This window comes from Diceros bicornis, chromosome X (assembly GCF_020826845.1).
Source record: "Diceros bicornis minor isolate mBicDic1 chromosome X, mDicBic1.mat.cur, whole genome shotgun sequence".
Lineage (NCBI taxonomy): Eukaryota > Metazoa > Chordata > Mammalia > Perissodactyla > Rhinocerotidae > Diceros > Diceros bicornis.
The window spans coordinates 42,006,450-42,021,222 of record NC_080781.1 but is presented as its reverse complement, the minus strand read 5'-3'; the positions used below and the strand labels follow the sequence as shown (position 1 = coordinate 42,021,222).

The 14,773-nt window shown below is 54.9% G+C and overlaps 1 protein-coding gene across 1 annotated transcript; it reads right to left on the bottom strand.

Annotated features, from left to right (window-relative positions):
- Positions 1-217: 217 nt before the first annotated feature.
- SUV39H1 (SUV39H1 histone lysine methyltransferase) lies at positions 218-13,102 on the bottom strand. Its single transcript, XM_058535809.1, has 6 exons — positions 12,965-13,102; positions 10,723-10,868; positions 8,722-9,384; positions 2,669-2,815; positions 2,456-2,585; positions 218-1,772 (listed from the first exon to the last, which is right to left on the bottom strand). Exons 1-6 carry the CDS (start codon positions 12,981-12,983, stop codon positions 1,639-1,641), a joined length of 1,239 nt encoding a protein of 412 aa, XP_058391792.1. The 5' UTR covers positions 12,984-13,102; the 3' UTR covers positions 218-1,638.
- Positions 13,103-14,773: the final 1,671 nt, after the last annotated feature.

Sequence of the window (14,773 nt, the reverse complement as noted above, 5' to 3'; positions counted from 1 at the left end):
CAATGGATTGTTTGCTTTTTCAGTGCATTTGAAAATTTAAGTATAAAGCAAGCTTATTTTAGGTTAAGATGTTATATACATGATGGTGCACGTGGTACAGTGTGGGGAGTGTTACAGTCAGCTGAGGTTTGAGGAACACGTCCCTGAGCACCCCAGCTCCCAGCCTCTCAGCCCACCAACCCCCAGCTACACAAGGTCTTCAATCTCCACACCTTGGTTTGTTCAGTCCATGATTCTTTTTATTGATGCTCACCCCAGGCTGGGTAGGGCCGAGGGATATACAAGAGGAGAATCAGATTCGGTCCATGCCTGAAGGTCAGTCTAGGGGCAGGGAGCACAGACACACAGACAGACACACAGACCTGGCATCTGGTGGCAGGGCACACAGTCTCACGTAGGGACACTCTGGGCAAAGGTAGTCAGGGAAGGTTTCCTAGAGAAGACCTCACGGGGGAAGCAAGGGGTGAAGCAGCCATCAGAGCCGTCGCCTTTTGTACATTTGTGGGCAGGTAACTTTTGAGACCAGAGGACCCAAGGTGAGCGTAAAGGGCTGGGGTCTGGGGCTGGCAGGCGGCAGAGGCTTCCCTCTCACCTCACCATCTCATGGGTAAGCCATTCCCATCCCCCCATCCTTGGGCTGTACTTTGCCTTCTGCCACATGGGCCCTTTCCTGGGGTCCACCTCCATAGTTTTCAAGGCTTCCCTGAGACAATCCATGTGGACCAGGTGCTCTGCCCCGTGCCTGGCACCTCATCAGCACCCCCTCAATGCACATTTTTGTCCTAAGTGCTATCTACAGCCTAGCTAGGTCTCAGTTCCGGCAGTCCCAGCAGTCATCACACCCTAGGTCAGGGCTCCCAGCACCTTCCGAGCTCCCGAGAGCCCTGGGTGCCTTCTCTGCACTCCCAAAGGCAGAGCTCAGTGCCAGTCCCCCTTAAGGGCCAGGAGGGTCTGGACTGCCTTCCTCTCACTGGTCAGGGGGCCAGGGGCATCCACTCCCCTTCCAGTGGCATGTGGGTGTCTACTTCTCAGATGCATGGCCCCGAAAAAGAGACCCTACGGCTCTTAGGCCAACACTAGCCGGCATGTGAGCATGAGCAGAAACCAGGCTCAGCCCCCAGCCCTGAAGCCCTCCTTTCTTTCACTAAGCAGAGCTTCTGTGGGAGGGAAGCACGTGGCCTGGCAACTCCGGGCTCTGATGCCAGCCTGCCCTGGGGCTGCTTCCCCACACCCTTGGGGCAGTAGGGAGAGGGTCTGCAACAGACCCCTCAAGCTCCAGGCAGAAGCAGATACAAAAACAAACATCTTTCTATTCTGGGGCTGGGCTGGGGCTCACCCCTTGGACTTCCTTGATAGGCCATGAATCCCAACTGCAGAAAGTCCTGGTGTTGAACAATTACTTCTGAAGGTGGGCAGGGGTTTGTAAGTGCAACCCACATATGGGGCTGGGACAGGGAGAGGGAACTCCTGGAGTCGGTCCTCACCGCAGCCCCGCAGCCCTGAGCACGGGGCAGGCGGGGGCATGTGGAGGCAGGCAGGAGGCCCTGGCAGTCACTCCTTGACAGCAGGGCAGCGATGGGTGGGTTGGGCAGGCGGCTTTAGGCCCCCAAGGTCAGTCTGGCCTCAGACTTCCAAGGGCTAGAAGAGGTATTTGCGGCAGGATTCAGTCCCACACTTGCATTCAATACGGACCCGCTTCTTGGGGGAGCCAGGGAGCCCAGCCAGGCCAAAGTTGGAGTCCATGCGGGTGCTCTCCATGTCCACGGGGTCCACTGTGGAGTCACAGCCAGGGAGGGCAGGAGGGGGAGAGGATTTGTTAGAAGGCCTAGAGGAAGTGTCCCACTGCCCTTTTTACCATGAGACCCAGGGATCTTGGGGGCTGGGAGCTGGTCTGGGATTTGGGTCAGGAGGGAGTCGTAGGGTTGGTGCTTTGGAGCTAGGGCCAGGGAGAGGCAAGAGGCTGTCAGGGGGAACCAGGAGGGTCATGTCAGGTAGGGCTCAGGAATGGAGGGTCACCTGGGCATCCAGAGGGACATCTGAACTCTCCTGCCAAAGATCCCCCCTCGAGTGTCTCAGAGGTGGCTAGTTTGTCAAGAAGGGGACTGGTTGGAGGTCACAAAGGTGTCCAGAGGCTTGGAATGAGGAAGGCCAAAGCGGGTTAGGAGCAGGGAGGGTTGGGAGACCAGGGAAATTCATACAAGATTGGAGTCAGGAGGAGTGTCTTAACTCTCCAGCCAAATGTCCTCCCCCAGGAGTCTTGGGAGAAGTTGGTACAAGTGTCTCAGGATTGGGGTCCAGCGGTTGGGAATAAAGGGACCCCCAAGGGGTGGGCAGGGGCCCAGGAGTCCAGATGGGAGACTGGGAGTCAAGAAAAACATCTTAAAGCTCCTTGGGGAGGGGTCCTTGTGTCCCACATCACTGTGTGCCCCTGCCCCCAGTCCCTTGCCACCCCCACCTTGCATGTTGTAATCAAAGGTGAGCTCCTCGCCTGCCCGGATGGTTCTTGTGGCAAAGAAAGCGATGCGGGGCAGTCGCTCATCAAGGTTGTCTATGAAGACGTTGTACACCTGGAGGTTGGGGTCACACTGGGCGAAAAAGAACAGCGGGAGGGTGAGGAGGGGCCCCAGTCTGCTCCTCCCGACCCCCCACCCGTCTGTGGGGTACCCACACTGTGGTTGACAAAGTGGGAGATGTTGCCATAATAGGCGGCATCCACGGTGTACACGTCCTCCACGTAGTCCAGGTCGAAGAGGTAGGTGGCGCCCTGGCGGTCGTAGATCTGGCCCCGCCGCTCCGCCTCCTCTGAGGTAATGATCTGGGGAGAGGGCCATGGGGGAGGGGGGATTGGCCAACAAGGCTCAGAAAAGCCAGCGTACCTCCTGACCTCCAGCCTGGCCTCCCAGGAGAAGAACAAATGAGCAGGGAGGTACCCCCACCCCATGTGGGTGGCTCAGGGGTCCTGGCAGGCAGGGACACATGGGAGGCAGCAATGCAGAGGGTCTGTCAGCCCTTCTCAGGGGGGTGGGCATCAGCTGCCTGCCACCCATCCTTCCTCAGGCCTCTGGATGGCATGGGGAGTCTGTCAGTGGTGGGTGGAAGCTGGCCACAAGGCCCAATAGTGAGAGAGAGAGACACAGACCCCAAATGGGGGAGACCCATAGAGTGACATAGGGAGGAGAGCCCGATCAAGGGCGAGAAAGAAAAAGACCCAGGGCTCAACAGAGAGGGGCAGGGAGAGTGAGGGGAAAAGAGAAAGGCTGACTGATCCGGGGCAAGAGAGCCTGAGGCATCCCGGGACCCAGCATGAGAGAAGGGAGCCTACGCAGGCCGTGCAGACAGTGAGATGGACACGGAGAATGAGGAGAAGAAAGAGACCTGGGAAGGTGGGGAAGGAAAGACTGAATCAATGGGAAGGAGACTCAGACAAGAGAGCCAGGGGCAGAGTCAGAAACACAGACAGAATCTTAATACGAAAGACCCAGGTCCAGAGAGAAGACCGAGACCCTTAAGAGTCTGAGATGGCAAGAAAGAGGCTGAGGCCAAAAGCTCAGAGACGGAAGATGAAGATGAAAGAGAGGAGCTGAGCACGGGTGAGAACCCCTCCCTCAGCTCTGAGGCTGCGCAGCGCCAACTGGTACTTAAGACAGCAGGAGGCATCTCCTCCTCCTCGCCTTCCTAGTCAACAGGAAGCTGCACCACCATCCCAGCCCCAACCTGTCCTTGCCTCCCAAATGCTGGTCGTGGATTCTCCACGCGACCCCTGCCCCGACAGATCTCTCCTCTCTGTCCCTCATGTCCCTTCTTCCCCCTGGGGCCAAGCACAGCCTTCTGGTAGTCCCTAAGTGTAGCCGACCATGCCCGTCTCTGGGTGAGGGTCCCACAGTACCCAGGACTGCCCGCTCCTCAGCCTAGGGTCCCTCCAGACCAGGGCAGGTCTCGTTCTCCACTCCTGGGTTTCCACCCAGCCCTCAGAGACAAGCGCCTGCACAGTGCACAGCGCACACACCAAAAATGCCCTTTGTTTGTATTCTGCTTTCCAGCCCAGAGACCTGTCCTCCATCCAGCAGTGGTCCTACAGGCAACTCAAACACTCTCTTCCCCTCACACCCCTGCTTCCCCCACCCTTCATCAGGGAGCACTGCCCACCACATGCCCTGCCCACACTGGACGCAAACCCAGGATCCGCCCCGGCCTCCTTCCTTGCTCACCCTCATGCCGGCCAGTGACCACGCTCTTCCCACTTCCAGTCCTGACCACCCTGGTTCTCTCTAGCCACCATGGCCACACTAGTGTCCTCACTGTCTTCTCCCTGCCTCTTGCACCATCACCTCCAGCCTTTGCTCCGTACCACATGCTGCTGGACCATGCCTTTAGGAGACCAAGATCTATCCCCCAGGCCACGCTGCTCACTGCCCCATACTCCGCTCCATTCCTTGAGGAACCTGGCTCTGCCACACCCCCAATGTTTGTTTGTTTGTCCATTCATTCATTCAGTGGATTTTTATGAGGCTACCCTGTGCCTCGTTCCAGTGCTCAGGGGTCGCAGTCTGCTGGCGGAGACAAAGGGACGAAGCCGGGTCCCGATTGCCAGGGGTCACAGTCTCGTGACAGAGAGATAGACTCAGACACCCACAGTGCAAGATGCTAATCAGAAAACACAGTGCTTAGGGTTCGAGGGGCAATGGAAAAGAGGCAGACCATCTAAAGCTAGCTGCAGATCATAAAAGGGCTTGGACACCTGGCTGAAGAGTAGGGACTCTCTTCTGATGGACAAAACAAGAGCCACAGAAGCGTTTTGAGGAGTACATAAAGGTGAGTCTCTCTCTACCTCCCGGAGAACACTGACTCTTCCTTGTGGCATCAGCTCCAACGGATGTTACTTCTCTGTACAGCCTTCCTGAACCTTCCAATCCCCACCCACTGCAGAAGCTGCTGCCTCTATGAAGCCCTGAGATCAAAGGGCAGCCTCTCCTGGGCTCCTGAGCATACTGGCTGGTGTCTGGGCCAGCTTTTTCCTTTTAGCCTCTCCCCATTCCACAGGGAATGCCCCACATCCTTCCCAGTCTCCATCTTCCGGCCTGTTCTGGCCCTACCTGCTCCCTGAGTCTCACCAGGAGTGAGTCACACTGCAAGCCCTCCAGGGCACAAACGGTTCCTTCTCTCTGTCTTCTTTTCAGTCCCACTCTGTAAGGGTTGGTCCACCCTGAAAACTCTGGAACAAATCAGTCCATATCCCTGCTCCCTAGCAGCTCTCCAGAATGGCTGGGAAGACAGATGGGCTATGAGCTGGCAGCTTGGAAAGGGTGTTGACAGGAACGGGAACCAGAAGACTTGGAGTCCGGTTGCTGCTCTGCCCCTTTCCGGATACGGGATCCTGAATGTTCTCTCCCTGCGCCTGTTTCCTCAGCCAAAAAAACCCTCCACCAGGTCTGGCAGTGCACCAGCTTTAGACACTTGGGTCTTTTCCACCCACTTGACTAGCTTGGTGACTCTGAGCATGTTAACACACTCTCTGGGCCTAGGTTTTCTCATCTGTAGAATGGGGATGACAATGACAATAATCCCAACCTGACAGGGGCTGTTGTAAAGATCCAACGAGATCAGGGATGTGAAAGGTGTTTGTGGTTTTGTTTTCATTAGGATACCGAGCAATGTTAGGAGCAGTGAGGAGTACTGTCTCTTGTCGAAATCTAAGATGCTCCCTTATTTTATGTGCCCTTTCCCAAGAAAGGAAAAACTGCTAACTAAATGACGACACGCCATCATTGAATTAAATTAACTGAGACTCCCCTTCATTTCAGAGTCATTAAAATATCAAGACAGTGCATGTTTTAGAATGGCTTAAACAGCTCTCGTTCTCTACTGGGTGAGGGGGGTGTTCTGCTGAAACATGGAGGGGTGCAAAGGAGAGGAAGGAAGCTCACGTGGAGGACTGTCAGTGCAGAGGTGGAGAGGTTGGAGTGTGAATGCTGTGTCCAGACTGAAGGAGGACAGCGTGGCCGACAGGTACGGAGTGTGTGCCCTCGATTACATAACGCCAGGGAGGGTCTGGGACAGCACCACGTAATCAAGTCATTAATGTTTCTGCAATGCGATTTACGAATATGCACACCAAGTGACATAAACAGACTACAAATAGGCCCCTATCAGGTCCGGTTGGGTTTTATAGCCAGATGGGTTACAAAAAAGTCGGTTTTCTGAGCAGTCTGGATTTTCTGAATTTCGGACTGTAATAGCTAACATTATTGAAGACTTACTGTGTATTGAACACTGTTCAAGTGTTTCACACAGGAGAACTCATTTGGTTCTCATAACAAGTGTATGAGGTGCGTGCTATGATTGTTCCCATGCTACAGATTAGGAAACTGAGACACAAAGAGGTTGAGTGGCTGCTGATGAGCAGTGGAGCTGGGACTCAACCTCGGGCAGGCAGGCTCCGGGGTCCACCTTCCTGACCGCCTTGCCACGCTGCCTCCTCAAAGCGGGGTGCAGGAAGATGAGTTTGGCTCTGGCAGTGTTTGGGGGCCTACAGTGCCATCAGGAGGCCCCACAGGTCTGAGGCTGTTGGAGGGGGGCCTGGAAGTCACTGAATGTGACAGAAGGGTAGCCAATAAATAGTTTGAAGAGAATGTGTGGAGAGTGGGGAGAGAGAGGACAGGGAGTGCGAGGGTCCCTGGAAACGCTGATGTTGACAGCATGGAGGAGTAAGGACGCTGAGGAAGAGCCGCCAGAACAGTACGGGGACCAGGAGACTCGGGAGTCCTGTGGGCTGCAGGCTCTCCCTCCTCCTCGCCTGTCAGGTCCGCTGTGTCGTAGACAGCTTTTCCTCAAGACCGGCAGCACAGTGAGGCTCGAGACACTGCCTGCTCTGGGCCTCCTCTAGGATTGTCGGGCTCCTGTGGGGTCTGGACACCTCCTCCTCCAGACTGTCAGGGGCTCTGGAGTGTGCACACATTCTCCTCCAGACTGGTGATGTCCCTCTGGGGTCTTAACAGCTCCTTCACACTATTAGCGTCCCTCTGAGGTCTGGACACCTGCTCCATAGTGTCAGGACTGACCCTGAGGGTGTGGACACTTCCTACAGGCTGTCAGAGTCCTCTTGGGTGTAGACCTGATCTCCTTCAGACACCACAATCCCTCTGGGGTGAGGACACTTCTTTTTCCTGTCAGGAGGGTGTGGGTGTGGTGACACTTTCTAAGTCAGAACACCAGGGTCCTCTGGAGTGTGGAGAGCTTGCTCTCTTCCTCCAGGTCACTCTGGGATATGGACACCTCTTCCTGCAGATTGTCAGGAGCCCCCTCCTCTTAGACTGTCAGGAACCCTGTGGGGTGTAACCACCTCCCCCTTCCTCCAGACCGTCAGGTCCTTTGACATGTGGACATTTCCTCTACCAGACCATCAGGATTATCTGGGGTGTGGATGTCTCCTCGTCCAGACTGTCAGGGTCCTCTGCAGTGTGGACTGCTCTGCCCCCCAGCGCTATGACACTGTCTACTTTATAATTCGTCAGAGCAGGAGCCTCTCCTCTTCATGAGTGTCATTATTACAGTGTGGACATCCTCAGGTGTGTCCCTTAGGCCAATGTCTGTCACTTCCCAACCATATCAACCCCTCAGAGACCTATGGAGATATGGAGGTCGGTCTTTGGGGTTGTCACCACGCACAGGGCACACTCATGGATTTAAATGGTCGAGGTCCAGGGATGGTAAATGTCCTCCAATGCATGAGCTGGTCCTATGCCACAAAGAACTGCCCTATCCCGAATGCCCACTGTGTCCCACCTTAGAACAGGACACGTGCTGTTGCAGACACTTGTTAGTTATTTATCCAAACCCCTTTTGTTTTCTACCTGGGCACACGGCTACATCACACTTCCCAGCCTCCCTTGCACTGAGGTAAAGCCAGTGACTAAGTTCCAGCCAGTGAGGGTGGGCAGAAGTGACGTACATCATGTCCAGGCCTGGCCCATTAGAAACCTCCCCTTCTCCCCCACTCTTGGCCCACCTGCCAGGCGATGCTAAGGATCAGAGGCCGCTCCAAGGCTTTGAGGCATGGCATAGGCACAAGAGGGAAAGAGCCTAGGTGGCCACGCCGCTGTGTGGAAGGATACCACCCAGACACCCACACTGGACTGTTACAGGAGCACACAGACTTCTCATGTGCAAAGCCACTAAGACTTGGGGGTTGTTTGGTACAGCAGCTAGCCTGCCTAATACAGCCGGCCTTTCCCCAGCATTCTGTAAGTCCAGAGGACGAGGTAGCCAACCTCCGCAAGGCATGTCTACGTCCTACTCCAGACTGTTCATGTTCCTTTTGTGCAGGCTAGTAAAAGGTGCTCCTTCTGGGCAGACACTGCCTGGCGATAAGCTGGACCCTTGTGAAATGAGAAGAGGAAGTGCCCTTTCAGGTGACGCAACCCTGTGCAGACCACACGGCCTGTTAAAAGGAATGCTGCCCGGATTTCAGTTCCCACTTTCCACTTTGCTAGGTAGCCTTATGGAGTCAACCCAGTCTGGAAGTATTTCACTGTGCTTTTAACTATCAGCTTGGAATACTCAACCCTGCCAGGATGTCCCTGTCACACTCGGGTTAACTCCCCCGACCTTTCCCACAGGGAAAGCAGGGAAGCTGCAGACACACAGTGAGGAGAGCTGGGCGCACACAGTGGGAACACACGGTGGGAAGAGCTGCACACACACAGCCCGGTCCCGTCTCCCTACCTCTCCCACGTACTCCATGACGAAGCTGTTCTTGCGGATCTTCTCCAGCGTGCGGACACCCCAGCCACGTCCATCGTCCGTGCGGAAGATGCAGAGGTCATAGCGGATGCCCTTCTGGACCACGCGGTTGGGGCAGTCATAGCCGCAGCGGCAGCGGGAGTTGCACTCGTAGATGGGCAGCCCGGCCCGCAGCCGCACCTGGCCCTGGTCGTTGTAGGCAAACTTGTGCAGGGATGCCCCGGGGCAGCAGCCGCCCGCGGGTGCCCACAGACAGTCCTGGCACTCGCATCCCACGGCCACCTGGTTGAGGGTGATGCCCTCACCAACACGGTACTCGTTGATGTACACGAAGGCCCGCGGAGGGCCGTCCAGGTCCACCTCGTTCTCCACGGTAATGCGTCCCAGATGGCTGCGCTTGGCATTGAGCTCCTGCTCCCAGCGCCGGAGCGCCCGCCTCTGCTTGGCCTTCTGCACCAGGTAGTTGGCCAAGCTTGGGTCCAGGTGCCGGGGTGGCTTTGACCGGTGATGCCGCCGGAGCAGCTCCCTTTCTAAGTCCTTGTGGAACTGCTTGAGGATGCGCACACACTTGAGGTTCTGCCGTGGCTCCCAGGTGCTCTCTGAGTCTGGGTAGCCACGCCATTTTACCAGGTAATACTCCTGTTCCTGTTGAGGGGGCCAGGGGGGTGGGGGGCACCATAAGTGGCGAGACCCTTGGACTAGTCCTGTGGGACTTCCATCCCAATGCTGATGGATAATATCCAGACCACTCCCCCAACCCTTTTCTGGAATGACTCCACGCAGGGGTTAAAAACCATGGGCTCTAGGATGAGGATCACTAGGTTCAAATCCCACTCTCCCCCTTACTGTATCTGTCTAAACTTCAACCTTTAATTTAGTCTCCCAAACCCACCCCCTCCTCTGTCTTCCCCATCATCAGCTCACTTCTTCTAGCTGTTCGGGCCCCAACTCTTAGAGTCATCCTTGACTCCTTTTTCTCACACTCCCTACATCCCCCCTCAGCAAATCCTGTCAGCCCCACCTTCAGAGTACATCCAGAATCCAACCACTTCAAACCATCGTCACCGCCACCACCGCCACTGCTCGCCTGGGCTGTGGCAGCAGCCTCCTCACTGGTGCCCCTGCTTCCGCCCTCGCCCCTACAGTCTCTTCACACAGCAGCCAGAGGGCTCTTTTCTTGCTGAGAGGCAGGTATAAGATCGAGTTTAACTACACAGATTCTAGTTCAACACCCTGGGTTCAAATCCTGAATCTGCCACTCCCTACTTGTGTGCCCTTAGGCAAGTTATTTAACTTTGCTGGGCTCCAGTTTCCTCATCTATAAATAAGTAAAAAAGCTACCATTTTTCTAGCATTCATTATGTAGCAGGTACTGTTCTAAGCAACTTACATGTATTATTAACTAATTTAATCCTCACAACTCTATATGAGATAGAGCCTACTAATCAGCCCCATTTTACAGATGAGGAAAATGAAGTCCCAAGAATTTAAGTTAAGTATCCCAGGGTTACACGGCCAGGATGTGAACCCAAGCATGCTAGTTCCAGTCTGTTCTCTTAACTATCCTGCCATTACCTCTTCTGGCGATGAGAAGAGTTCCCATTTCACGGTGTTCACAGAGGGACTAAGTGAGTTTCTAAGAGGAAGTGCCCGGCACACTGAAAGTGCTCACTAACCCTCAGCTATCATCATCTCCACCCTGGGCCCAGCATCTCAACCTCTGCAATTGGTTTGTATTCCCAGGGAGGTGGGAAGAGAGACTATTTGGGGATTCATTCTGGCTCCTGCCTCCCTCAGAAAGCCACTTAGTTTCCCCACCTCTAAAATGGGGATGATAAGATGGCCTACTAATCCTTTTTTTTTTTTTTTTAAGATCAGAGGAGAAAATTCCCTTTGGAGACAGGTGTGGGCAGTGAGGGCAAGGGGGCAGGAAGCCAGCTTCCTGACACACCCAGGCCCCGGCCCCAGACACCCTAGACTCACGCGGATTTTCTTGTAATCGCACAGGTACTCGACTTCAAAGTCATAGAGGTTCCTCTTGGAGATGCCAAGGGCAGGACAGGAGAGCTTGGCCAGGCGGCACAGGTCCTGTAGCTGATTCCAAGAAGACTTGCAACACACACTGCAGCCTAGAACAAGGAGGCCAGAAAGAACTAGTGCTGGGCATCCTGGCGAGGCTGGGAGTCAAAGGGGACCCCAAATCCTCCCTGGGATTTTCAAAGGACTGCCTCAGAGTCAGTGAAATTTAATCCACAGGCCTTCCCAATGCTAAGACCCTTCTACAACAAAAATGTGCCACTTTCTTCAACCCCAATGCTCATTGTCCAAGGCTACCCCTGGAGCAGCAGACCTCAAAATGGGATCTGCTGCATGGATTGTGCTAAAGGAATCTATTCCCAGAGCTTCCAGCTCCCTCTGGACTATTCCTAAAACTGCCGGCAAACCTGCCTTGGGTTCAGGACCTAATCATCCTTCTCCCCACTTTGCAAAAGAAAGAAAGAGAACAACCCCCTCCCCGTCTCAGTAGGGTGCTCTGCCCCAAGGGGGTGGATAGAGACGGGAATAAAACCTCCAGGGTACCAAACAAAGGTGTAACTGGAAAGACTGGTTCACAATCCCTTATCTGAAACTCCTGGGGCCAGATGTGTTTTGGAATTCAAATTTTTTTGGATTTTACAAGTGTAGCTCTAGGTATATCCCATACATTACCCAACCCCCCCCCACACACACACAGTGTGGTCAGGGGCATCAAGCCATAATCAAACACATGAATAGTTCTGCAACAAAAGTCTGAATTTTCACATTAAATAGGAGAGATAAAGATGTAAGATAGCGGCACTGAATAGTCCCACTTTATAGTCTAGCCTTGCCACTGAATGGAGCCAAACTTAAGTTTTCAGGGCTTTTTAGATTTTGGAATTATGGATAAGAGGTTGTGGAGTGGTATTAGATTACAGAAAGCTTCCTTGAATGATTAGTCTGGGTGCCTTAAAGCCACAAGGTATATTTTTTCATGCTGCATTTTGACTTTCTCTGTCTCACCCACATTTCTGTGAAGAGTAAAGCCCGCCCTAAGGGGCAATGCTCTAAATTCAGGAACAGGCAAAACAGTATAGATTAGTGACAACAATTATTTTAAATATACATGGAATGTTTCTGGAGCTACCAAAATTTTTCAAGACACACAGATTTTTATTTTTTAAAAAAAGGCTTCTTTCTGATTCAAGGCCCATTCTTAATTAATATGCTTTAGAAACCATTTTATCAAATCATCTTCTTTTAAATGTTTAATATTTTCTACCTCCCATTACAAAAATCAAACATTTAAACTCATGACAAAATACTCTAGATGTCAACCTAAAAATGTACAAGAGCTTTGCAAAATTATTTCGTATGCACTTCCCCCCCTCCACTTAGGCAGGCCTAGGGGAGACCCGGCCGGTGCCCATGCTTTCCTCTCCCTATGACACCTCTCCCTCTCAAACCCCTTCACTTGCATTTGAAACCCCACTAAAGTGGTCCCAACTCCCATCTCCAGCTGCTGGCTCCGCAATGACCACAGGTGGACTCTCCTACCCTCAGAAGTCCCCCTCACACTTAGGGAACCCATCCTCCCGGCAGCTTGCGTCACCCAGAGGAGCCCACCCCCCCCCCAACATGCTGGGAGTCACCCCTCTTTCCCTGCACACGGGGGAGTCCAGCTCTATTGGGGAAGCCCCCTTCCCCTCTTCCCGGGGGAGTCCTCTCTACTGCAAACTCTCCCCCCATCACGCTGAGAAGAGATACCCTCCCCCTGAAGAGTCCCCTGTCCCCCCACTCTGAAAAGGAGGTCCGTCCCCTTCCCTTCCCTCCCCTTCCGGCGTCTCGCGTGGACACCAAGCTGGTAACGGTCACCAGCGGCCGATTTTCCCGCGCGCGGGCACGGCCTCCCCGACGAGTCCCCGCGCGTGCGCGCGCCGTGCGGTCGCGATCTGAGGCGCGCGCCCCCCGCCCGCGTCCCCACTTAGCCCCGCGCCCGCCGCGTTCCGAGGCACGCGCCCCCTCCCCTCCGCCCCGCCCAGCCCCGCGCGCCAGGCCCGCGCTCCCCGAGCCCCATCCTTTCGGCGCCGGGCTTCCGGCTCCCGGCTCCGTGGTCCCGGACGCCGGGGCCCCGAGCCTGCGACGCCACCCTTCCAGCCCACCCCGCCCGGCCAGCGAGCCCGCGCCGCTGCCACCACTGCTTCACCTTTTAAATTTTCCGCCATCTTTCCCCACGGCTAACGACATTCGGGCCTAACCAGCCTCGCGAGAAGAGAGCTCGCGCGGGCGTGGCCGAGAACGCACAGCCTATTGGCCACAGCGCCCTGCGAGCAGCGCCCGCGCGGACCAACCGGCGAGCCGTGACCTGACCCCTCCCCGCCTCCGCGCTCGGTCCAGAAGACGGGTGCTCGCCAGCGCTTTCCCAGAGTGCGTCTGGGCGGCGGCGGCGGCAGCTGAGGTTGCCGGACGCCCTGCCGGGACGCCCGTCTGTCTGTCACGCTGTCAGCCAATCACGTTGTCAGCTGGCGTTACGGGGGGTCAGACCCCCAATTACCACCGTCAGTCAGTCCGTCGCCACGTTTTAACCCCAAGCAGGCCGTGACTCCCAAGGTGGACTGCCGCCACATACAGCTGCTCAGTCACTCGATTCAAATCAGACAATGGATCAGTCACCACGACAACTGTCTAGTCAGACCCCCGCCCCCCATTCACGCTGCCTGTCAGTCAATGGCAGCATCCATTCGTGCCCTCGGGCCAGCTGCGAGTCCCTCTAGGCAGACAAGTGGCGCTTACTAACAGCTACACTGCTAGTCAGCCAGCCTGTCATTCCTTTCGACTGTCCCTCCTTCACACTGTCAGTCAGTCAAGCAGCCGGTCTCTCCGTCTCTCTTGCCCTGGGACCAGCTCTGAATTCCCGGGGGGGGGAATCATCAGCAACCAGCCATGCCCTCAGGCAGGCTGTGATTAGGTCAGGACAGGCTGTCATTGTAAGCATCTAATGTAGCCCTGCCAGGCAGTCACACTATCCACTGTCAGTTGGTTACTTTGTAATTCGCGCAGGTTACTCTGTTCACACCATGATCAGACAGTTACTCCCTCAGAGCAAATAGTCACAGTCATTAAAGGTATGATTAAGCCTCAATGCCAGCTGTCACTGGGGCAGCAGTCTGTCACTTCTCAGGCGACGCATGCCCACCATTGGTCAGTTGGTCAGTATCCTCTGACCCACTGAACCCCCTCAGGGCAGCTGTGATTCTAACCAGGTCCAGCCACGGAGTCAGGCAGCTATGCTGATCTTTCAGTTGGTCAGCCAGCCTGTGACTCTTTCAATCTGCCCCTCTTTATATCGTCGGTCAGCCGGGTAGCCATTCTCAGCATCCGCCTGACCACACGGTCTGTCAAGCATGCTGTGATTCGATCAGGGCGGACAGTCACCGCATACAATTGCTTATCAGGCAGCCACACATCTGTCCATCAGTGAGCTTGAAATGCCCTCAGCGTAGCCCTCCTTAACACATCGCCAGGCAGTGTAACATCCAGACACTCCCTTGGGCCAGGTGTGAGTCCTAACAGTAGTCAGCCATTCACAACGCGAATGCCTGCCCAGGCAGGCAGCAACACAATGGAGCATCATCAGTCAGCCAGCCTGTCAGTCCCTCAGGAGGCTGCCTGTCTCTTCACTGTCAGACCACCAGCCCCAGCCAGTCCCTGTGGGCTGTAATTCGGTTAGATGTTCAGTACCTCACAGCATCAGGAAACCAAACTGTCAGTTCCTCAAACTGCCCCCTCCCTGTCAGTCCATGAGTTATGTAGTCAACTAAACGGTTATACAGTTAACTAAACAGTTGTTCTGTCTGCCTGCCAGTCCAGCTGTGAGCTGGATGGAGAAATGGCCGGTCAGTCCGAGGTTCCATAAGCCCCTGCTTGCCGTGAGTGGAATAGTCAACAGCGTAAGTCCCACCATGGATTCCCTTCCCTCCCTTATTCCTTCTAGAACAGAGTCAGATCCTGGTCC